This window comes from Podospora pseudocomata (assembly GCF_035222375.1).
Source record: "Podospora pseudocomata strain CBS 415.72m chromosome 2 map unlocalized CBS415.72m_2.2, whole genome shotgun sequence".
NCBI lineage: Eukaryota > Fungi > Ascomycota > Sordariomycetes > Sordariales > Podosporaceae > Podospora > Podospora pseudocomata.
In genome coordinates this window covers 2138135-2161648 of record NW_026946366.1, presented here as the reverse complement: position 1 = coordinate 2161648, position 23514 = coordinate 2138135, and the positions used below count along the sequence as shown (strand labels likewise).

Below are 23514 nucleotides of genomic sequence, written 5' to 3'. Positions count from 1 at the left end.
CAATCCTTGCAGGGGCTGATTCCAGCGTTGTGGTTTGCGGGACGTCCCTACGTAGGTGCACCCTCACCATCCCCCCTCATTTTTAAATTCGCCAGGATCTCAATGCACGCCGCGAAGCACACTTTTAGGATCTTGCCATGCCGGCTTTGTCTGCTGTACAGTAGTGCGGAGAATCGCGGAGGTGTGCAGTCCTTGATCTAGGGATCGAGTTGTCGTCCGTACCGTATCTCAAACGCACGAGTTCAAGCGATGTCACCCACTAATCAAACTTATCAAGTTTCTACCTTCACCACGGCCAGAGACTGGTAGATCCTGTTTGTTGGTCTGCGAGATGGGAACAGGTGAGGCTGACCAGCCACCAAAGAACCTCATCACCACTCTAGTCACGGGACCGACGCCTCTCAACATCGTCTTCACCACACCATGCCGCTTCGAATACCGACCCAAAGAGGATGACCTTTTCAAACACCGAACTGTCAGCAGCACGACAAACCCACGTGTTGGCATGCTGCCACAGCGTTGGCCAGGACATAAAACAGCTCACTCCCCTCGCAAGCAATGCTTGAAATGCGTGGTCACTGCAATTTTGGGCCCCCATACGACCTTGGGCATCATCAAACGCGGAAATAAAACTTGAAAAATGATAGTGGGGTCGACAGCCAACCTGATACGTATCGCCAGACCCAGGAAAGGGATGAGGGGCAGAGATACCTCCCAGATTGCTCGTCATCGACCTTTTACTGATGACTAACAGCTGCAACGTGGGGGTTGCAACCTCTTTCTGTTCTGGGAACCGTTCACAAGAGCATTACACGACACCCGATGAACAGTGAAGACAGCGAGGTGGTGTAGCACACAGTGTATACCCGCTGCGTCTTCACCGCGCCGAGATGGTATTCCAATCGGGAGGTCGCCGAGACAGCCATCTCTTGTCCCGAGTCCGAAGCCATACGAAAACATTTCGCCCGAGTGCTGGCCCAAACGTACACCGGCTCGGGAGAAAAAACCAGTAAATAGGCGCCCGCTCCGTGCTATTGACCTGGCGAAGCAGTTACAATGTCCGACATGAACGCTGAGGGGTCTACTAGAGGGGACCTGGAGGACGCCGTCTATCAAGGTGCTTTCACACTACCAGTGGCGCCAAAGTTGACCATGAAATGGCGTCTGTCAAGCTTCGCAAGCAATTGCTTCAGTTCCCCCCTCTTGTCTGGGATCCCCTCGCCTGGTGAAGCTGAGGCAGTCCCGACAGCACGTTCCAGTCTCCGTGCTCCCGCGCTGCCATTGGCCGGGTAGAGATATCGGTTACATCCGCTAGCTGTAAATGGCCCTTCCACTCAAGAGGGGACCTGGCCCTTCCACCGTACCCGTCTCCGCGGGTCAGAAACGCCACACAGTGCTTGATTTCTAGATGCTCCCGTTGCGGGAACTACACCACTCATCACAAGACGCGTCGGCAGGCAACGTCACAAGCAGGATCTCACTGCGTCTCGGATCTCGTCGCCAACGGCTGATGGCTGCGTCCAGTCGAGATGGCCGTCATCGAGCGCCCCTGATTTGCAGGTCGGCACCAAAAGATCACGGTGGGAAACGAAACGAGCAAAAAGATGCGAATATCAGGACGAGATATCAGATATCAATTTTGACAGATACACGCCAGTGTCTCCCGTGCTCTTGGGAGCGACTGCGCAGCGCTGATTTGGCGAGCAAAGAGATGCCCAGACGACACCCCTGAGCTCCCGCGCCTTGCCATTTTCTGTTGCGGTTGCATACCAGGCCTTACTAGCTAGGACCAAACATCAAAGCCTTTTTCTCTTTGATCAGAGAGAGAAAAAATCTTGACTGTCAGATTAGACTCAAGTGCCAGGCACGGGAACGACAACAAGAGGCAGATCTTTGCTGCAATCGCACAGATGCATACGATCATACATACAGGACGACGGCAAACCTCGACGCAGTCACCTCTCTCGATAGGTCCATCCAGTATGAGCGGTCAGTCACGAGGGCAAACACCAGGACTCCCTCAATACAATAACCCCCCAAGTACGTTATGCATGGCTTCCATTTCTTGCGCAGCCAGGATTGGGTCGAATGTTCTCTTTTACCCCCAAACCTGCTCCTTTGGTGGGGCGGGGCATGTATGTGCAGCAACACAAGATAGGATGCCCATCAAGGTGCGGCTGGCCCCTGAGCGCCTAGCGCGGATTGCGTCTTTTCGTCTCTTTTTTCCCTTTTTATGATGTCGAACCAGTCTGGGCGAGATAGAGAACCCCCGTTTCGATACAACGGCACCGACATGACGTTCCAGTATCGTAGGTGGCAGTCACAAGAGGCCATCTGCACCAGCCCAGGAGACGCAGCGAGACGACGATGTCGGAACGAATTCCTTTGCTCGCACGGCCGTCTCGGGAATCTGAAAGCCCATCTCAAGCCAAGATCGAAAATACGCGGGCCTTTAGGAGCCCCGAGCACCTCGGAACCGTACCTGGCATTGTTACTGGACATGGCCACATCATATTGGGCCACTTACAACGACGAATTCCTAGTCCTCAACCATCACCCATCATTATTATCACGTCAACGATGTGGGAACCGCCAGTTAAATAAGGAGAGAGAGACAGGCGCCACCCACACACGACAGCTGAGACACGGGAAACAAAACGCCAACCAGGTCCCAAAACATCAACATCTCGACCCGCCCACCAGAAGCTATACCGAAGGGGCACCTTGATAAAAAGCGGTGTCACGGCGGCATTGACAAGTAAAACGAGCAGCACCGCAGCACGCACAATCTAGTCGTGCCCCGGCTCGCTGCTACCCAAGTGTTTCGTCCTGAGATCCGGCACATCAACTGGCTGCGGACGTTCGGTACCTGCATGCAAGACGTAGAGAGAGGTACCTACCACAGGCAGGAGGAGCCCTGGTATCACGGAGAGAGCACGTTCTCGCTGCGTCGTGTCACGACTCCCGACAGGCCCAATTCGTTGGGGAAGGAAAGCAGGAGCAGACAACAAAATATTATTATTTTTTTGCCTCCCACATCTGGAAGTACCAAGGTCCCCGAGCGCCGAGCAACGCATCAATTATTACTCGAATGATGGCACACACATACCTACATACGCCCACACACCATCCGCCAAATACTACACGAGGTTTTCCCAACCGCGCGGGAGCCGCTAGATACGATCCACGGAGAATTTCCGTCATGGTGACAGCAGCATCTCGTCCAATCGATGTTCTCAATGTAGAGGGCCTTCTCACCAGGTCCGCCGCCTCGGCCCCGATCTATCTATCCGCAGAGGGTCCTTTCATCTTTGATCCCTGATTCGACTCTGGATTGGCTGAGAGGGTTCTCTTATTGTTTTCCCGCCATCAGCAAAAGCCAGGCTGGCTGGCCACCGACCGGACCGGCCGGCCATAGCTTGGAGGAGATCGCTTCGAAACATTATTCATCAAGCAGAGGAGGAACAGAGATCGTCCCGTAATCTGTCTTGGAGTATTCTCAGCTTCCCAGCCTAACGACGATGAAGAATGATTGCCAAGATGCTTGGATATGCCCGTTGAGATGTCAAAAAGTCCAGAACCCTTTTCAGCGCGACAAGCTAAGCAGAAACGTGCTTTAGTGATCGCCACGGTGGGGGGTTAAGAGAGAAGGAGGGGGCGGGGCCGTATTCAGAACCGTCAAGAGACTTCGGTTGACTTCTCTGTTTTGCTTCTTTTTCTTTCCTTGGGCTGGTTTCTGAGATCTGTTTCGCAATGGCTTCAGCCCCTGAACCGCCGACGTTGGACGACGTTGACGTCTTTGCTCTACCCCGGAACCTTGAACTGTTGTTTACTTTTTTGTCCTTTTTTAGCCTCTTATTTCACCAAAAGCGGATCTTTCCAAGCTGTCCGTGCTTGAGACATCTCCGGAAAGGCTGAAGGGTTCTCCGAGGGATCTGTACACACACACGGCGATTGGAGGAGGGGGTGGTTGTTGATCTCCCTTCCCCCAATGTCTTGTTTCGCCTCCTCATTTCTTTTTTCTTCTCTTCCCTTACGCTACTTGATGTCTTGGCCTATCCGAACCCGAATAGCGGCCCCAGTTTTTGTGGTTTCTTTTCAACTCCTCGAGTTTTAACCCTTTGCTTTTCTTTCCGGCTTCTGTTTTGAATCAAACAAAGAGAAGGGTCTTGTTGAACGCGCCGTGCCGACAACCGGTCGCCGCTACGACTGATAGTGGTCTAGCTTGCGAAGTCCGGTTGTTCGAGTCTCTCTACTAGTGTCGAGTGGCTTTTTGATATCAAAGTATTAAGCTCGGTCTGTCACTGGATGGAGTGGACTAATTTCTCCGGATGATCGACGGAGCTACGGCGCCGGGGAAGGGCTTCCGGGGTGTCAGTTTGGGTCTTGGCTTTTTATCTCAACTTTCCCACCCTCCACACAATCACCGACATCTTTGAAGCTAGCAAAAGATCGAATTCGCGATGGGATCCAAAAACAGCAACGGATAGGACCTTGCTTCTTTGATGTTGTTTGTTGCCGACACACCCCCCCCCCCCTTCCCCTTCCGGGGTTTAGCTGATGCACATGATGCAAGATTGTTGTAGTGCTAATCTATCCCAATCAACGGTGAAAATGATCGTCGATCTTCCAAGACGGCGCCGTCAATGTGTTCGAACATGGTCTAAAGCCGTAAGATTTTATAGACTCTCACCGTAGCTAGTGGCGGCGTGGCAGTCGTGGCAAACTCCTTTTTGTTGTTGATTAGGGGTCGTGGTGTTGTCTCGTCTCGTGAATGTAAGGGATGAGGCTCTATTCTTGTCTGTATGCATCACGTAGGGTCAACGACCACCACCACCACCACACGGACAATACCTAACCTGACAGCTGTTACGAAGCTACCGGATGGACTGCCAAGGCGAGAGTCGCTGTCTTGAAAGTTTCAGCTCTCTAGTCTACAATAGCCTCAGCTGCTTTGGTGCTGTCTCTAGTTGTCGGCAGAGATGTCCGTGAATCTTTCTATGTATGGAGCTCCGGCAGGCAGAGAGGGGGGAAGAAAAGTCTGTTGAGACATACATACACACACACACACACACAAATACACACACACACAAATACACACGCACCATACAAATGCAGATAGAAAGGGGCAAGGCTTGTTGAAAGTTCCTACATATGCTTGTTGCGTACTGTACCTACTACCTATGGCAAGTGACTAATAAGCTAGGTATCGGAGATAGAATTTTGTGGTTGTTCACAGAAAGCGGTGTGAACAAACTCACATACCTACTACCTACCTATCCCCTTGGGTATGCAGTAGGAAGGCCAGTTCTCGAGGCCCAAAGGCTGCTTCACACTCACACCGTTCTCTTTTTCTCCAGAGTAAAAGTTTCGAACTAGATACGGAGGGGCACTAACTGCACTAAACTTACACCCCTCATAATTAACCCTTGACCACCAATTTAGGACTGCTCTCCGCAAAAAAAGAAAGAAAAAAAAAGAAAAAAATAAGGAAGCTATTCAGATCTTCACCCGGCACGCGTGGACTTCCATTGGACCCTGATCTACACGCACTTGCCCCATAAGTCAAACGACAATCTGATTCACGCTAGGCGGGCTAGCCAAAGGGATCTTGTTCTGAAGAAAGAGAGGGTCTCGATCCTTTTGTTTTCATTTGTGCTTGGCCTCTTGGTGTTTGGTCTGTGGCATGCCTGTCTATGCCTAGGTAGCAATTAGCTCTAAAGTGAACCCCCGACTAGCAAAATCTAGGCACGGGAGCAAAGGCCGTCCAGAGGCTGTTACGAGGTTATACAAATCTTAGACCCTTCCTTAGCAGTGCTCAGCTAGTTTTTTTATTAATATTTTTTTGACGACGGCGAGAACGGTCTAGCGTTTTTCTCTCCAGGTCGATAGAGGGGAGACTAGGCAAGTCGATCTACAGGTCTTAGCTGGGGTAGGGTGTTAGGTAAATTGTTCCCAGCTAGCCATCTAGGGTGGTTGGCTCGTGTTACTAGGTACGTACGTAATAAAAGTGTGGTGGGTAATTTATCCTGAGCGTTTGGGATGAGGATGAAAAACGAACATTTGTGGCGAGGTCGGACTTGTTTGCTGAAAGGGGAGTTTGGGTGGAAGGTTCGAAATTTTCTTCTGTGGAGGTAGGGGGATTGGGGTGGGTGATGTGATGATTAACATGAAACTTTCTTTCAGCTGGAATGGAAGGCTTCGCGGGCTTCTAAATGTTACGTGATGACGGGAGGGAATGAGGGTCGGCGGATGTTGGGTGGGCGGGTGGCGAGGGTGGTATTGTTGATGGGTTGGGAAAGGGGGGAGGCGAAAAGGGGCGGCCGCCGGGGGGAAGGGAAGGGAAGTGGTTTGTTTTTGTTTACTTTGGTGCCGAGGGAGAAAGAGACTTAGTCAGGGGTGGGAGGGGATATGGTGATGGTGGCGAAGGTGAGGTGTTGTTTTTGAGGGTTTGGAGGTATAGTGTTGTTGGGTCTGGTGTTGCTTTGGATACCTTAGGTATCCTATGGTGGCTGGTACATGTCAGGTGCCGGCCACATGTGAGGCGCCAGCAGAGCTGTGAGAAAAGTGATGATATTGTTCAGCACTACGAATCAGCTCCGGAGAGCAAAAACCTATCCCTATCAACAAACCTGACCTGTGGGCCACAGGGCAGAAGCGCTAGGAGCAACCTGACTGAAATCCACCGGGAGCAACACCTCCCACACCACAGAATTAAAATGTGACGGGCATAGAGACGAAAAAATTCGGTTCCCAATGTCGAGTGCGCTGATATCCATCATATGCCACCCCTGCTCTTCTGGTGTGAATGATGGGCAGATGTATCAACAAATGGCCAGAGTCTCTACCAAGACTAAAACAGAAAGCAAAAGATCTACCCACGTGTGGTTGTCCACAGATTCCAATCAGGTGTTGTTGGTGTTAATGACAACTTCCTCGAACTAGCATGAGGCAAGAGACACAGAGCTTCTATCTCAAGGTTCCAACTTCATGGATTGACGCCAGATGATCTAGAAAGTGGTGAGTCAGAATGGCACCTGCTAGATCGTACTGGATCCTGCTTTTGCAGTGTGACTGGTTAGTATGTATCTTTCTGTCCCTGTTTGACAGTGATTTTGCAGTTATAGGAATCAATGAAAGTCAATGAGGAAGTGAGATATTAGAGAAGGCGATAAGTATATGCCTGTGTTCCCGTGGACAGTGGAAGATTGGCATCTCTCTGAGCTAAAGTCTCTCTAATATTTGTACACAGCACACTCCTAGAATTAGGAGGAGGCATGGTACAGGTGTGAGAGTCACCCTCACACCAAACGAGGGTGTTCGTTTCCGAATAGCTACATGTGATAACTACTGTATAGGCAAGTCACATGTACAAGATGGCACTCGTAGGTCAGACAAGAGCTGTTAAGACACAGCTCCTCATGTCTTATCGAAGACACAGGGTTTTGCGTAAGTAGCCCGCCAACATTACAAGTTCATCCTCTGTCAGGTTGATGTGAAGGCTGAGACAGAGCCACACCCTAGTCCTCGCTGTAGGATTCCTGTCAAGTCCTCATAACCTTACTTGAAAAACTTGCAAATCTGAAGGAGGCACTTAGCAACATATTCCGTGCTGTGGCATTCTGGTCTGTGCAGTTGAGTATTTTACTCCAGGAAGAGAACCGTTATCGGAGTATGATTCACTGGTGTAGAGCACCTCTTCTCAAACCCATCACCAAGTAAACACACCACCGCTCACATTTCAACCATTTCTCATTCCTATCATACCATAACCCCCCCAAAAAGATTTAAACACCACCCTCTAAAAACTATTGCTGCCACATATACTCACTCAACCCCAACAACCTCTCCCCCAACTGCCTCTTCGCCTGCGCCGCCACCCCCCTCTCCCGATCAGCCAGCTGCTCACTATAGCACAGCTCCAGCAGCGCCTTCAGCTCATCATAGCTATACCCCTCCCCCTTCTTCCCCCCCTCCTCGCTACTCCCCCCCCCCTGCTGCCGCCCAGCATCCTGCTTCGCCCGCTCAACAATCGCATCCGGCCCCTTCTCAAACAACTCAAAATACCCCATCGCCCTCCCCAAGTCCACACCTTCCTCAATGTTCTTCAGGTTCTGCTGCAACACCCTCACGTTCAGTTTCATCCTCCCGCAGCCGTTGAGGTTCATCGGGTGGGACACCACGGGCGCGATCTTAATGAGATAGGCGTTTATCAACAGACCTAGTCCACGGCGGATGAAGAGGACTTCTCGTTCGCGGAGATACCGGGTGGTGGTTTCATCGTAGGCGACCATCTCCGCGTTGAGGGACAAGATTTCTTGGTCGGGTTCCGTGACGATTTGGTCGAGGGTGTAGGGTGCTGTGATGGTAGGGGAAAGGGCGAGGGAGAGGGAGTGGACGATCCGACAGCGGACCTCCATGTGAAGGGTGCGGAGGGCTATGGAGGCGAGTTCCTCGTAGGAAGTTAGGATGCTGTCGAAGGATCTAGATCAAAATGTTAGTATACTAAGCCAAACAAAGAGGAGGGACAAAGAGGAGGGACGAAAAACATACTGCACCGTCTCCTGCGTCATAGGCAGGTACACCGGCCCCTCCTCCGCCGTGGCCTTATTAGGGTCATTCAGCAACGTCCACCTCTTCTTCTCCGGCTTCGGCAGCGTCGCCGCCGACGGCTTGGTCGAAGTGTCGTTCTCGTTCTTCGTGATGTGCCGCAGGCCCATAACCTTAACCGTGAGCCACTTCATGCTCGTGTACAGCAGGCACAGCGACGAGATCGTATCCCTGTCCTGGATGATATCGCTTGCCTCCAGCTTTTGTTCGTTCGCTTTAGCAATCAACAAGCCAGCTTCTTTCCGGAGAAGCTCCTCGAACTCTTCTGTTGCTCCCGACGTCTCTGCCTTCCAGAGGCTCATCACCGTGTCGTGGATCTCACTAGGTTCCAGTGCCATGACTGCCGAGGCACGGAGTTCTTCGGAAGTGGATGCTTCTTCTTGGGTTTTGGTGACGAGAGCTTTGTACCAGTTGAAGCAGCGGTCGTAGTATCTCAACATCTGAGTGATGATCAGTGAGCTGAGAGCCTGATCATGTGGGATTGTCCCCAGCATGCGGCAGAAGGCTGTGATGACCGTAAAGAAGGCGGTTGTCCCCTTGAAAATAGGTCTCTTGGCGAGATGGGCCCATTCCGAGTCTTGCAAGAAAGCATCCGCCTCCCCAAAGACGGTATCACTGAGCTTGCCAAGAGTCTCATCAAGTTGAGGCTGGAATACATTGACAAGGAAGTTGTCTAGAAAAGACGTCAACGTGCTCGTCGCCAGGTCAGATCCAGGGGGCACGATGCTTTTCAGACGCTGCAAAAAGACAAGCGTCGGTGGCAACAGTAGGCTCATGTTGAAGACACTCGGCTCAACAAGCGACTTGTATGTCCCACTGCTCTGCTCTCTGCCATACCCAGCCCCCAAGCTCTTCCTTGTCGCTGCAGCATCCGACCGTGGCACCACCAATGTGGACTTCTTGCTGTTTTTTCCAGAATTGGAAGTCAAACCAGGGACAGCATTCTGAATAATATTATCCAGTGCTTCATACTCGGCCGTCATCTCCGCCGACTTGGCGTCCGCTTCCGAGAACTTGAAGAGGTGTTCCCTGGCGTCCATATGGCCATTCAAACCACCGCCTGGTCTCGGTGACGAGCGGAACTGGTACACATCAGCGTCGGTAGTGACATAGTTGTGTAACAGCGAGCGGATTTCGTTCTGGTAGAGATTCCACAGTTCCTTGAAACTTCCCAGAAGAGCAATATTGTTGCCGGCTCCCTCACGTCGGATGAGGGACTTGATCGACTCGTGGAACACACGGTGGCCTTCGGCGATCGCCTCGAATTTGCCATAGAGAGTCCAGAGTAGGTCATAGATGACATCTGCCCTCATCTGGGTCTCCCGCTGGCCATATATATGTAACCCGTTAGAGCCGTTCGATCCACCACGTAATGAGCTAGGATGCTTCTGGTCGATATCGTTGATCGTCTCGTTGACAACAGCAAAGAGCTCAACAGGCAGTCGTTGTTTCAGCATATCGACGGCAGTTTCTAACCTGCCCAATCTGTTCAAAGATTCAACCAAGAGCGTAATATAGTAGAAAGTATCGGCCTCGGGATTCTTTTGGGGATCCTCAGTCACAGACCGGTCCCAATCGATGGACTCGAAAATGATATGAAATGGGGCAAGGTTGGAAGTATCCTGGAATGCCTCGTTCATAGCTCCATGATGTTTGGTGAGATTCTGCCACCGCTCCTGGCAGTAGGGGGATTTCAAGTAGAGATGTTCGTGCAGTTCCTCGACCAAGATTTCCATCAGTGCCGTCTCCTGGTTGGCAAGATAGCTGCGCAAGTCACTCAGCGCCCCAATCCCGTCCAATTCTGGTTTCGTTAGTTTGCGCAACGCATTTTGCAACACTTCGACGGCCGTGAGGAAGCGCTTCTCGGATATTCTGGCTTCCAACTGATCCGGCACCGTCCGCAAATCATCTAGCTCGTTTAATGTCTGTAGCACATCGTCATACATGCGAGATGTCGCGTGTAGCTTTTTCAGTTCCGGGTCTGTCGCACATAGAGCCGTTTTTGATGTGGCTAGAGACTCCTTCAAAGAGCGCACCTTTTTCTGCGAGGCCTGGATGCTGCCCTGAATCTTGTGGAAGGTTCCGATGGAGCTGTTGAAGCCCTGGTGGTACTCGTGGACAATCTTCTTGAGCGAGTCTTGCAGATACTGGTGCGTTTGGCGAAAGTTGCGATATTCGTGGGCGCGGCCGACCGAGCTGGTGTCGAGCAGCTGTAGCGCCAGCTGTACGGGGATGCAGTCGTTCTCCAGCATGGCTGGCCATTCCTGCTTGATCAGCTCGAGCACCCTCCCCATCTCGCGCTCGGCGTTGGTCTCTGGGGCGGATCGCTGCATGGCGCGTTCGTTGCGCTGGGCAGATCGTGGTGGTGGCCCATTGCGGAGTGAGGGCGGAAGTGGTTGTCGGGAGCGAGACTGGACCGAGTCTGAATTTGAGTTTGGAGCTGCGCTTTGGTTCACCGCCTGACGTGGTGGTGGCGGCGCGAAGCGGTCGCTGCCATATCCCTCCCCGTATGGGTCGTACTCTTCGTCCTGGCGACTGAGATTGCCGTAACCTCCTCCTCCTCCTCCTCCACCACCACCTCCATAGTTGCCGCCGTTGCGGTACGACTGGCCATAACGGTTGGCCATTGTGTAATTCGAGGATCCTAGGCTGCTGGCTACCGAGTTCGAGCGTTCTTCATTATCGGATCATTCTCTGGTGATGGGGTCAAGTCGAGCTGCGTGGTGAGGCCGGCGCCTCCGAGCTCCTGAGTATGGTGATGTGTGAAGTCGTCGGAGCTCTTGTTGATGGTCGTTGGTATTCTCTGTTGCCGTCTGGCCCCTGTCAAGCAATGCACCTCCCCCAGCTGCGGGAATGCAGGCGGGGACCCACTCCCGAGGGGTACCTGTTCAACAAGGTACTTGGTATCTGCCATCAGATCGCTTTGTTTAATAGATGCCCTGTAATAATGTCATGAGTTTGAATCCACAGAATCTCTATTCTTGAACAGTCATTCAGTACAATTATTTCGTGATTTTGCTTGCTGTATACCAACCTTCAAGCTGTAAGCTATTCCCTGATATGCCTGCAAGGTACAGTGGATTACTGTTTCCTTGGGCTGGGGCCAGCAGCTAAGCTATCTCGGATTTACACTCATTCATCCCGCCCTCAAACTCGTTTGCATCTTGAGAGGCTTTCTCTCAAGTTAACAATTTTTCAACACTATCATTTTAAGGTGCTGGGTTGTAGATGACATCGGTAGCACGACATATCCCTAGTTTGACCAGCCACTCATCAAAGACCTCTCCCCAAAATGGCACAAAACAGCAATGTAGCTCGATTCCCCATCGATGTCATCCGCCTCACAGCAGCCACCACACAAGCACCCGTTAAGAGACCCAGAGTAAGACCGACGATCACTCACCCCTTCACGCTATAAACATACTAACTTCTCGCCCAGGAATTCACCTGCTTCTCCTACGACAAGAACCACAACCTCCGCCTCGACGACTCCTCTATCAAATGGTACTACCCACCTCAACCCCCCGCCCTCCCCGCCAACCTCTCCGCCGGCTTCGACAAGTTCGACAAGTACGACAGCCAAGACGAGCACCTCGACAGCCTCCTCACAGCCATCGCCCACCACGAGCAGCAAACCAACCAGCCCATCGACGCCAAGTTCGTCACGTGGCGAGGCATGATGACCAAATTCCTGATCGCCCCCTATCCGTATGACGACGACGACGGCTTCGAAATGAACGCCACGCTCTTCCAAGACTGCATCTTCATCGAAGAGAACTGGGTTTTTGCTGCCGAAAAGAAAGCCAAGCAGAATTCAGGGTGGAAAGGTCCAATATCACAGGAAGAAATGACGTTCTGGGGTTACAAGTTTGAGACGCTGGCTACGATACCGCGGCCGTGGGCGGAGACGTCCAGGGAGGTGATTGAGAATAGGGGCGACGAGGTGGTGAGCAACAAGGAACAGTATTGCTCTGTTGTGAGGTCAGAGATAGGGGGGAAGGTTCTCTGTTTTGGGGGGGAGGTGGATGCTATATGGGACATGAAGCCAAAGGAGCCGGGGGCTAAGATCAACTGGGTTGAGCTGAAGACGTCCAAAGTCATCCAGAGCCCGAGGGATAAGTTCCAATTCAACAAGAAACTGATGAAGTTTTGGGCGCAGTCGTTTTTGCTGGGGGTGCCGAAGATTGTTGTTGGTTGGAGGGATAAGAAGGGGATGTTGGTTTCGTGCGAAGAGTATGAGACGAAGGAGATTGATGAGAGGGTGAGGAGGGAGAGGGATGGCGGGCAGTGGCCGTGGATGCCGTGGGTTTGTGTCAATTTTGCGTCGGAGGTATTAGATTGTAAGTTGTCCATCTTTGTTGTTGAGAGAACCTTCACAGAGCGCCCTTATTTTCTTACTGCCCCCCTCCCTACCTACCTACTTGCCCTTCCTATAATATAGTAAAAGGCCTGGAAAGAAAATTAATAAGCCTTTGAATTATCTTTAAAGGCCGTTAGTTATCTTTTAGGGCTCTCTCTTGTTTTTTTGTTTTTGGTGACATTTCAACTGACTGGTGATGTCAATAGGGATCCAACAAGTAATCAAGGCCGACCCTCAACAGTCAGGAGTGTGGAGGATTCGATTCGATGCGAAGTCAAAGGTTGTCGAGTTGTTCAAGGTCGAAGAGACGGGTCATGGAAGAATTTTAACGGATGAGTTTGTGAACTGGAGGACAAGACTTGCGTCAAGTAATCAGCCTCAAGATGGGTAGGCAGTGATGGAAACTTGAACGAAAAAAAGAAACAGTTTGATGGCAGCGCCGCGGACGATAGACCAGAAGGTAGGGGGGGGGGGGACCATTAAGGTGTGGGTTGAAACGTATTTGTTTATGTAGCGTATCAACATCATTGTACTAGGCATGAAATGAAGATGTGTTTGAAATGTGATTATTTGGAGCTATGTTTGATGGTTGAGCCAGGCTGAAGTGGACTTTGTTGAGTTGGCTGATGGTGCACCATAGACAGCATAAGGAAGGCTCAACAGCTGTAAGTGCTATGTCTTGTTTACTTGGTGATGGGGTCGACAACAGGTTGCTACGGTACCTGATAGCGCATTGAATCATGTGCGTTCTGGCAGTCTGAGTGAATACCACTGGCCCTCAACAGTTAAATGTGGCGATCTGAGCATCGGGCTGTGTGGAAGGCGAACTTTTCTATTTATGTGGTCTGCCTCGGGACCTGGGCTGTAGATCTTTTTGGATCTGGTGATGGATGACAAAATATGGGGTTGGTGTTCAACGCTGGCCGGCCGGACAACAAGGTCCGAACGTCCGTAAAAATGTGCACTCGTAGCAAGATAGTCTGAGGGGCGTGACATTAAAAGTGATAGCATCATAATGCTACCTCTGTACCAAAAAAAGTTTGGTACCCGGTGATTTGGGATTTCCTATCTGGAAGTCTTGGTTGTTTCCGAATGAAAGGAAGATCGCCATTGGGCATCACTTACACCTCACATGCGCCTTGACGACAGCCTGTGGGCGGTGCAATTTATTCGGGACATGGAAGAGCTTATTGCCACAGGATATTCCTGTAGTCACACACACGGCTAGTTAATCAGGTAACTATCGACAGGTTGTGAAGCTTGTTTTTTTGCTTGTCACGCTTGTGGAAGAAGGGGGATCAGCAGTGAGGAAGATGCGGGGTAGGGTCGAGATTAGTGGTTGTCAGCGGCGGGCAGTGAACGTGGTTGATTGATATGGTTGCTTGCTTTGGGGCCCGGCCGGTGTTGCTGGCCATGTGGTCCATCCGATGATGGATTCTGTGCCTGTGTGTTTGTTGTGCTGCAGATGCTGTGGTGTTGTCAGTGTCAGTCTTAGTGTAAGTGCGTGCTGGTCGGCTGGTGAGATGAGGCGAAAGAGATCAGATCGCTGTTCAGCTGAATACGGCGGGGTCTTTTGCGGTTGCTAGTGTCTAGTTGCAGTGTGCTTATGCAGGTTGGACTATGAATATCACGAGATTTTAGTCGGGATAGCTAGCCAACGTGGATTCGTAACGGCAAGACACAGAGGCTGAAACAGCAGGTGGGTGTTGTTGTAGTCGTCTGATAAGGAGTGTTGGCGCATCCAGTGGGAGGTCCTGGTGTAAGCCACCCGCTCTGTTCTGTGCTGCATGAGAGGGAGATCGAGAGGTGCAGATGCAGAGATACCGGTACACGGCACACAAAGAGTCCTTTTGCTTGGATATATTTGGAGGGTGATTTATGTATGTTTTAACGGAGTGTACTACGGGGTAGCAAGGAGTTGTTTATAAGGGGCCAGAACGTCGGCTAGTTCCTTGGGAGAACCCACTGGCATATCGAAATGAAACGGACTGGTAAAACAGAACCGAACCGTTGACTCCTGAAAGAAGCGTGAGAAGTTCCCCCAAACACGGTCGCAAAAAGCTTGAAATTAGCAGCGTTCAAAAAATAAAAATTTAAAAAAAAAAGGGTGACATTCCGTTCGGCAGGTGAGTGCTCGCTCTGGCGAAATCTTTCATGCCACGATGCCATGGCCTGTCCCTGATCTTGCATTGCACGCCCGGCGTGGTGTCTGGAGCGAAATGAGCCAATCAAACAGCACGGCCCTTACACGGTGAACCCCGAGGGTGGGCAAGGCAGGAGGCAGTGGTGGGGCAAATGGCCCCTTTCCATTTAATGGGCTGCGGGAAAGGCATCCATTCCACCCTCACCGTTTTGAAGCGCTTGCATTGGTCAACTTTTCTCTCCTTCCATGCACGGAGCAAAGCTTGGAACATCATTGATCGTTGCACCGAGAGTGAAATTGCAAACCACTTCTTGTTTTCTTGCTGCTTGTCCGCTCTTTCTCTTCCTACCGCACGCAGTCCGACACCTACATCATCGGGCAACCTCTCTCTCTCTCTCTCGGACACGCACCACTCGTTTGCAGGTCCATTTTAGCTCGAGCGTCTTCGTTGTTGATTTTTCGGTTGACGGGTTCCCCTTAACTGGGCATGACGTGACAGCCAGTAGCCAGTACGTACCGTCTGCGCCGGGGCACGTTTTAGTCTGCCCGACCAAAATAGGAGACACTCAGTTTTTGACCGACACTCGCAGCACAGAAAGAACAGTGAACACTGAACACTGAATACAGCACAAGCAACACAAGCGCTACGCCGCCGCGACCCGGAACCAAACACCAACACGATCGCTTGACTAAAAGGGGGAACATACAAAAGTGTCGACGACATTGTCGCTGAGGACGCTTCCTGCTGCGACAACTCTACGTCGACGCGCATCCAATCGTTTTAGACGCGGATTTCGTTCTCAACCGCCAGCAGTCGCATCGCGCTGTCCTCCCTCGCTCGCATTCCGGTCTTGTCCCTGCTTTTACACACCACACCGACAAACCCCCTTTGCGAATTTCCCCTTTCTCGCTATTGCCCAGATGGCTTCGTATGTGTGCACACTCTGAATAGTGACAACTTGCGAATGCTAATGCCCTGACTACAGATTCGGCAGTTTCTTCCGCTCTATGTGGCACGATATCACCAGCTATGACCGACGTCAGCGCAATTCCCAGTCAATCCCTTCACCGACTCATACTAACTGATTATGCAGATTCCTCATTTGACTCTCCGCAAAGGACAGGGCGCCATGTTCCTCTCCATGGCCGTAATGGCCTCACTTCGATAGCGACCGCCTCCGATTCTCGCAACGACATTTCCTCCCCTTACCACGACGAATCCACCCGTCCTTCGACGCACTTTGATGCCGCCTATGCCCCCAACACTCCCGGTCTTCCGATGAGCCCCAGTGGGAGGCCATATTCGCCTGGCATGAGATCCATCAACACGCGGGCATCCGTCCCACCCGATGCTTTCGACATGCAGAGCCCCACCGGGTCGATTCCGATGCAGTCTTTCCAGGATGGCCAGCCGCCCGCGCCACCGATCCACAACTCGTGGAATCGGATCGACGCCTGGGCCGAGGAGCACTACATGGAACTTTGGGATCAGCTCTGCGAAGGCGCCACTAACAACGATTTGAACGATCTTGAGCACCAGCTCGACTGCTCCCTTCCTCAGGACGTCCGCGAGTCCCTGATGATCCACGATGGCCAAGAAAGAGGCGGCAACCCCACGGGCATCATTTTTGGGTCCATGCTTTTGGACTGCGAAGAGATTGTTCAGGAGTGGGAGAACTGGGTAAAGGTCAACCAAGAATTCCTGCTCGAGGCGACATTCCCCAGGCCCGCTGTGCCTTCCAAGATTCTGGGAGGGAGCAGCCACGCTTCGACTTCGGCGGCCTCGTCCAGCTCGGCCCCCGTTTCGCCCCAGAATGGCAACTGGAGACAAGAACTGCTCGCTCGTCAGGACAGTGTCCCCGCCGGTGCCATCCAGAAGGTGTATGCGCACCCCGCGTGGATCCCTCTTGTTCGCGATTGGGGTGGAAACAACTTGGCTGTTGACTTGGCGCCTGGACCCAAGGGTACCTGGGGCCAGGTTATTCTGTTTGGTCGCGACTACGACACCAAGTACGTAGTCGCGAAGTCGTGGGCTCATTTAGTGGCTACTGTTGCGGACGATCTTGGCAGCGGCAGATGGTTCATCGATGATGATTCGGGCGAGCTTAAGCTGCGCGAGTTTAAGAGTGCCCGCGTTGAGCCCGGTTATTTCGACATTTTGAGGTGGAGGTGTGACCAGAAGTATGGTCGTACCGCCAACAAGCGCAGGTCGATGGCTCCTCCAAGGGGTGCAACCAGTGCGCCCACTTCGCCCTATGCCAGTGCGGCTGATTCCAACGCTGAGCCTCGTGGTCGGTCGCTCCAGAGGTTGAGCCAGATTTCTCCCATGCCCAGCCCAATTCGGCCAGGTGTTGGAAAGGCGAGCCCATTGGCGAGAGTGGCCGAGGAGGTTCCCTTGACATCGGCGACGAACAGTATCAAGGTGCCGGAGAAGTTGGTTGAGGTCGACACCCCAAGACACAGCGGAGAGGAGAACAAAGAAAGTGCCCCGAGGTTAGCTGCCCTTGCTGCAAATGGCGAGGTCAGCCCTCCTCCCGAGGTCACCATCACTGAGCCTTCTCAGACAAATGGCACGTCATCAGCGCCTGGCAGCAAACGAAGCAGTAAGCAGGCCACCGTTGTTGAGGTGGAAGAGACGACACTGAAGACCATTGAGATCTAGAGCTGCAGGGGCGTGATGACTAGTTTCCCAAGGGAACACGCTGCGCTCCTGCTGGCTTAAGGAGCCGGTAATTTTTTTTAACAAATGGCGACACAACGAAAGCAATTAACGGCGTTCTGGTGGCTTCTTTTTTTCTGTCATCACCCATGACCTCACAATTGGTGGAAAAGCTTGTTGTCTTGTCTGGGGGTTTTCTCTCTCATTGGGGCGTTTAAAGTTCTCTTCGGTTTATCGCGATCAACCAATCGCTGCTTTCTTTTTTCCAAGGGAAGGCCATATTTTACTTTTTGTACCATATACACATGGCGAGCATGTTTTTCTTGCGGGTTGGGGATGGATGGATGTAGGCATTGCTTTGTCTAGGCCATTTCTGGAGACAGAAGATGCATGGATGGAAGGGACATGAAGGGTTGATGGAAGTGTATAATAGGGGGTTGTAGAAGAGATGTGTGAGGGAGGTGGAGGTGTTGTAGTTGGAGCGATGGCAGCAGAGAGCGTGGCATGCATGGTATTCACTTGGTTTCTGGTTTGCAGAGGAAGCAGATATTTGACGGTTAGTGATAATTGTGAAGAGTATCCATCAACTGTTTTGTGGGCTGCGAAGTAGTTGTGAAAAGTGTTGGTGAGGGTAGGGGTAATCACGTGCTAGTTTCAGCCTTTGCCAAGAAGGGATTGGTCTGGTTGGTTGGTGGGTCATGTCAGGTTCCCCCAGCCTTCCGCTTGGGACCAACTCCAAAACGTCATGCGCGCCTGCTTGCGTTGCGTGCCTGCCGTCTACGTTCATAAGCTTCCACACCCACAACACTGTGATTCGCGGCGACAACGACGACAGGTTTTGATATCCCGATTGATTGCGGCTGAGAATACGAGAAGTATTCCAATCTTGTGACCGATAGCGATACCGCTGATCAACTCGATTGCGATACCGAAATCGGGGCCAGTCGTCACCGAGCTACGGTTGCAACATTTACGAGCTCTACCTCTAACAGCCCCGAACTATTCAACTCCGAGCAAGGGGAAACACATCACATAAAATACCATCATCATGTCCTCCGAAGAGCGCCTCTTCCGCTTTAGCAAGCCAGCATGGCTCTCCAGCGTGCAAGCCCGTAACGCAGGCGTGTACCTGGCCGGCGGTCTCGTACGTTTCCCCCCTCCTTCCTCTCACTCCTCCTCTTACCTAACACTTCTCTAACTCGAATTTCTGTGTGTCAAAGTTCTCCCTAGCATTCTACATCCTCCTCGACTCGGCCGTCTGGTCGGCCTCGCCCCGCAACGCCTCCCCCCTCCACGTCAACTTTGTCGACTGGCTGCCGTTCGTCTTTTCCTCCCTGGGGATGCTGATCATCAACTCGGTCGAGAAATCCCGGCTGGCGTCGGATAGTTTCTCTTATTCCGGGTCGGGGGTGGCGTGGAAGGCGAGGGTGGTGCTGTTTCTGGGTTTCGCGGCGCTGGCGGGCGGGATGGCGGGCGGGGTTACGGTTTTTGTGCTCAAGTTTGTCGTGCCGGGGGTGGGAATGCCGGCATTGGGGATGGGGGTTGAGAATGTGGTTGCCAATGCGCTGGTGGGGGTTAGCACGGTTGTTTTGTGGGTGAGTCAGAATATGGAGGATGAGTATGCTTATAATTTGGCGCTTTGAATGGGAGAGGAAGGGTGGGGAAGAATGCGGGGGGACGCTGAGTTGCAGATGGTGGGAAGCGGAGCGAAGAGGTTTAAGGAAGGGTATGCTGGATTTTGGGGGAGATGGCAGAGGCGCAACGGGTTTAGGTATAATGTGGATTATGATCTATCTGTTTTTGGTTCGAGGCACGGGTGGTAGTGATACCTATAGGTTGCTTAGGGATTTATGCTATTGGCTTTTGAGGTCTCTGATTTCGATATGAGCTTTTGAGCGGTTGGGAGGTCGAACGCTGTTGAAATGGTCGTTAAAGTGGGATAAATCAACAACCGTCATTGACATCCAGGCAAGTGCTGTTCTGTCAGCGCCGATACTCCACGTCTCATCATACTTAATTAAGTAGGTACACTTCCCACTGCATTCTATGGACGAGACAGTTGGTTAAGTCTGATGGGAATGATGACGGGTCAAGAAGGGATCTGTGGTTTTGGTCAAGTTAAGCCCCCCCTTTTTTTATTGGGGGGTTCAATTTGAAGACTCTTGGTAGATTATTGTTACTTGTTTTTGACTTTCTTCAACTTCTTTGTTACCTTCTTCGACTTTTCTACCGACATTTCTACCATTATTCGACGTTTTTTCACCTACCTTGTTTCTCGACATCGCGCTACCTCCCTGATTTAGGTGTTGAGCTTTGGTGAGTGGTGTTCGAGTGGCCGATAGTGGGTCTGGCATTGAAGTAGCTATGTTGCACTCATGAGAGATGAAGCTTTGCCTGAGTAATTATTTGGCTGTGGGCATTGTATCGGCTGTGGCAACATCTGAAGGAAGGGGCTACTTATTTTACAAGTTGCTGTATATCCGTTATGGGATGGTGATCTATCATCTCCATTGCTTGCTCGATATCATGGGGTTAGGAGATAAGGGGGGTTCATTTACTTGAAAAAGAGCTGCTGATTGAAGACGTTGATCTCTTTTGCCACATTTTACATCCTCCAAGCTGGTGTCAATAACATTGTTAGATGGTAGCTTGCTACGTATGAGGATGATGATATGTGCTGAAAACGATGTCTAGATATGCTTGTTTCCCCAAAAGACCAAACATAGCCTTCTAAATTACTGAGAGCTTGATGGCCATGGCAAGTGTGGTGGTTAAGGTCATGTCCTGATATCAGATTTCAAGGCGTGCAGTACGTTGTGAGAAAGAGGAACAGTTACAACCTAGGGTCCCGTCAGAGACATGGCAAAGACACGGGAAACCAGGAGAAACAAGCCACATCACTCGGCCCTTCTCGGGCATCAAGTGCCGAGTATATTTAGACCTTCAAAATGAGAACGCCGAGACAACATCATGACAAATGCTCCCATGGACGTCGTCAACGGGCGATGGCCACTGGCTGCTTGACGCTGCAGATGCCTTGAGACGGATCAATCAAGGGCCTGTTTCGCTGCATGCAACATCACTCATGTCCATGCCCGAGTCCGCGAGAGCTCCCCTAGAAAGAAACGTCTGCATACCGGGGCTTGTCTTGCAGCTGAGCTCTATGGACTGCCGGGACGTCTGGGACCTACAACGCCGTCATCCCGCAGCTCAGCGACATGCACGGTGACTGAGGTTGCACAATAGCAGAAACATGCTCTCAAAAGACCAGTCTCAACCACAGGGCAGGGCTCAGAAGGGCCCAGATTCTTTCTTGGGTTTCTTCTTTTATCACATTCCAAGTGATGAGGCGGCCAAGAAGCTGAACTCGAACCTGCAACGCCAACTTGATCGCCTTTAATGCAGATGCTGGTGTGTGATATGACTTTGTTTTTCAGGGAATATTTGACAGTTCATCGAGGAGCATCAAGCAGCTGAGTCAAGGTGTGGCAGGATGTCGGCTGCACGTCGACAGAAGCGGACCACCCAAGATGTATGCGGGTCTCAGAAGCAGTTTACCGGTTTGGACAGGCTGCCGGCGGCGAATCAACAAGACAATGAGGGAGTCTTGGAAGAGATAAGAGTCGTTCGAGACCGGGGAGGTAGGAAATACCGCACAGGTTTCCCAGTGATGTGATCCCTTCGGTTGTTGAATCGTGGATGAGCTCGGAAATATTCCCATGCGCCCCTGGGAAGCATTGAGTTATGGCACAGCAGAGAACAAGCCATGGAAAGCTACCCCGCGATCTGGAATCTCTTTTGAGCTTTTCTTGTGCTGTCCCCAATGAATGCTGTTGGTTCTATCGGCCCGGAAGATGGAATCTCATCATTCTCCACTCGGGCATCTGATGGCTCCAGCAAGTCAGCCCAAGCTCCTGGTCTGAAACATCAAATCACAAACCACCATGCCGAAGCAACTTCTAAGAGCTCGGTTTCAACAAACCGGGCGCCCGTGGCCTTGTTGGGAATTGGGATCATGGTAACGGTACAATCAGTTCAGCGATGGCCCAACAAATACAGACCAGAGGATTGCTGCATCATGCAGACCCTCCGAGCTCCCACCTTCATCACCTTTTGGGAAGAGCAACTTCAACATCTGGCAGACAGCTGGCTCTGGTTCCTGTATCGATATTCCATAGCATGGCATACACAGTGACTGAGGGCAAGCACAGACCATGTCATGATCAGCACCAAGGTTGGCTCAGACCAGAGCTGGTCAGTGCGTTCCCTGCCTTACCAGGATGGTGCGATCTCGGTCTGGCTAGCTTGGAGATCGGCTCACCGACCACCACCAACCGTCGCTAGCTCGTCGTGCTGCCTCATCAAGGCCAACATGCAGCAGCCGTCAGTCGACAGTAATTAAACCACAGCAGCTTGAAATCACATGGCTCAGACAGCAACAACATCGTCGACGGGTAATTTTCCTCGCTTCCATGCAATCGATTTGACAGCTCCGTCTTCAGAGTGCCGCAAGTGCCAAAAGATGCTCACGAACCCCCTCAGCACGGCAAATACCGAAGCGTTGCTGAACAGTGACATCTGCTTGCTATAATTGGCAAGTCACCTTTCCTCTGGCAGATGAATCTGGCCCGCCGTTTGGGCCTCACTTCCCACGCCCAGCGCTGGCACAGACGGGCGCTATCTTACGAACCCATCACGCCGGGAGTCAGCCGCTGAAGCTTGGGTGATTTCCGAGGAACGCCAGCTGGCCAGGGTACGGGTACGGAACAGCAAAGTTACAAAAGGCGCGCTGTCCTCCGTCAGGTGATCATGTATAGCTGCTCTAGGCCTCTAGCATCTCATCGAAATGTCAGAGAGGGGGGAGTCATTCTCCGGACGACCTGACTAGCTTTTTGCCATGCTTTGCTGTGCCCAAGGGCGTGTAACGAGCAATCGCGCCACAAATGGTGCCTGACATCACGAAAAACTACACGATCGAACTGCCCGCCGGTTTCACGACCGCACCGAGAACCTCACAAGAGGTCTCGGGGGTTTATGGCCCTGGCACGTCTGCGTACATACACATACGGTACCTGGCCGATATCCAAATCGAATCTGGCAGGCGACTAACAAACCTGGAACCCCTGGATTGGCAATTGCGTCTTGATGCCATGGATGTCAGTGGACGGCGGTTGTCACTTTGACCTGGAGCTAGCCACAGGGTCAACAAGTCCCAGTGCTACTCCGTACTATCCCATCCGTCCCAGTTGCCCCCCCTATCTTTTTTCTGCTCTGCAGATGATCAAAAAAAAGTTGGTGTCTGCCAACAGACGGCCAGCCACGATCTACCTGGTCGAGCCAAATGATTAGCGCGATTCAACCGGTCATGGGACCTCGTTTGCACCCAAAAGGCGCTTTGCTGATCCACCTCCCTCCTGCGCAGGTCGCATTGGAAGAGCGCTGGAAAGCCAGCAACGGACAGAGACCGCAACACGGCTGGACACAACCGCAACGATGGAATCGGCGTCAGGCATCATCATAACCATGCAGGACTAGACGCCAAACGATTGGACCTCTCTAGAGCATGGATGCATGTGAATATCGGCTCACGATACCGCCCAATCGGAGCCTGCTGCCAAACCGAACAAGGGTTTCAAGAGTGGAAGCTCGACGCCGACAAGCAATATTGACTGTTTGAGAAACGCACTGCGGTACCTGGATCTCGGTATATTCGACGCTGAAATATCTTATTAGTGCTGTATC

General features: G+C 51.8%; 4 protein-coding genes across 4 annotated transcripts; 3 read left to right on the top strand and 1 right to left on the bottom strand.

Annotated features, from left to right (window-relative positions):
* Positions 1–7689: 7689 nt before the first annotated feature.
* SEC8 (exocyst subunit) lies at positions 7690–11399 on the bottom strand. Its single transcript, XM_062887994.1, has 2 exons — positions 8554–11399; positions 7690–8484 (listed from the first exon to the last, which is right to left on the bottom strand). The coding sequence occupies exons 1-2, from the start codon at positions 11235–11237 to the stop codon at positions 7809–7811; spliced, it is 3360 nt and encodes a 1119-aa protein (XP_062746182.1). The 5' UTR covers positions 11238–11399; the 3' UTR covers positions 7690–7808.
* RAI1 (decapping endonuclease targeting mRNA) lies at positions 11199–13508 on the top strand. The gene is made up of 3 exons (XM_062887993.1): positions 11199–11992; positions 12050–12950; positions 13177–13508. The coding sequence occupies exons 1-3, from the start codon at positions 11903–11905 to the stop codon at positions 13359–13361; spliced, it is 1176 nt and encodes a 391-aa protein (XP_062746181.1). The 5' UTR covers positions 11199–11902; the 3' UTR covers positions 13362–13508.
* A 1798-nt stretch (positions 13509–15306) lies between these two features.
* On the top strand, positions 15307–17775 carry SMI1 (Cell wall assembly regulator; the record flags this gene model as incomplete). The annotated part of the gene is made up of 3 exons (XM_062887992.1): positions 15307–16042; positions 16100–16152; positions 16208–17775. Exons 1-3 carry the CDS (start codon positions 16035–16037, stop codon positions 17773–17775), a joined length of 1629 nt encoding a protein of 542 aa, XP_062746180.1. The 5' UTR covers positions 15307–16034.
* Positions 17776–18820: 1045 nt separating this feature from the next.
* On the top strand, positions 18821–19901 carry VPS68 (Vacuolar protein sorting-associated protein 68; the record flags this gene model as incomplete). Its single annotated transcript, XM_062887991.1, has 2 exons — positions 18821–18916; positions 18993–19901. 2 exons carry the CDS (start codon positions 18821–18823, stop codon positions 19413–19415), a joined length of 519 nt encoding a protein of 172 aa, XP_062746179.1. The 3' UTR covers positions 19416–19901.
* Positions 19902–23514: the final 3613 nt, after the last annotated feature.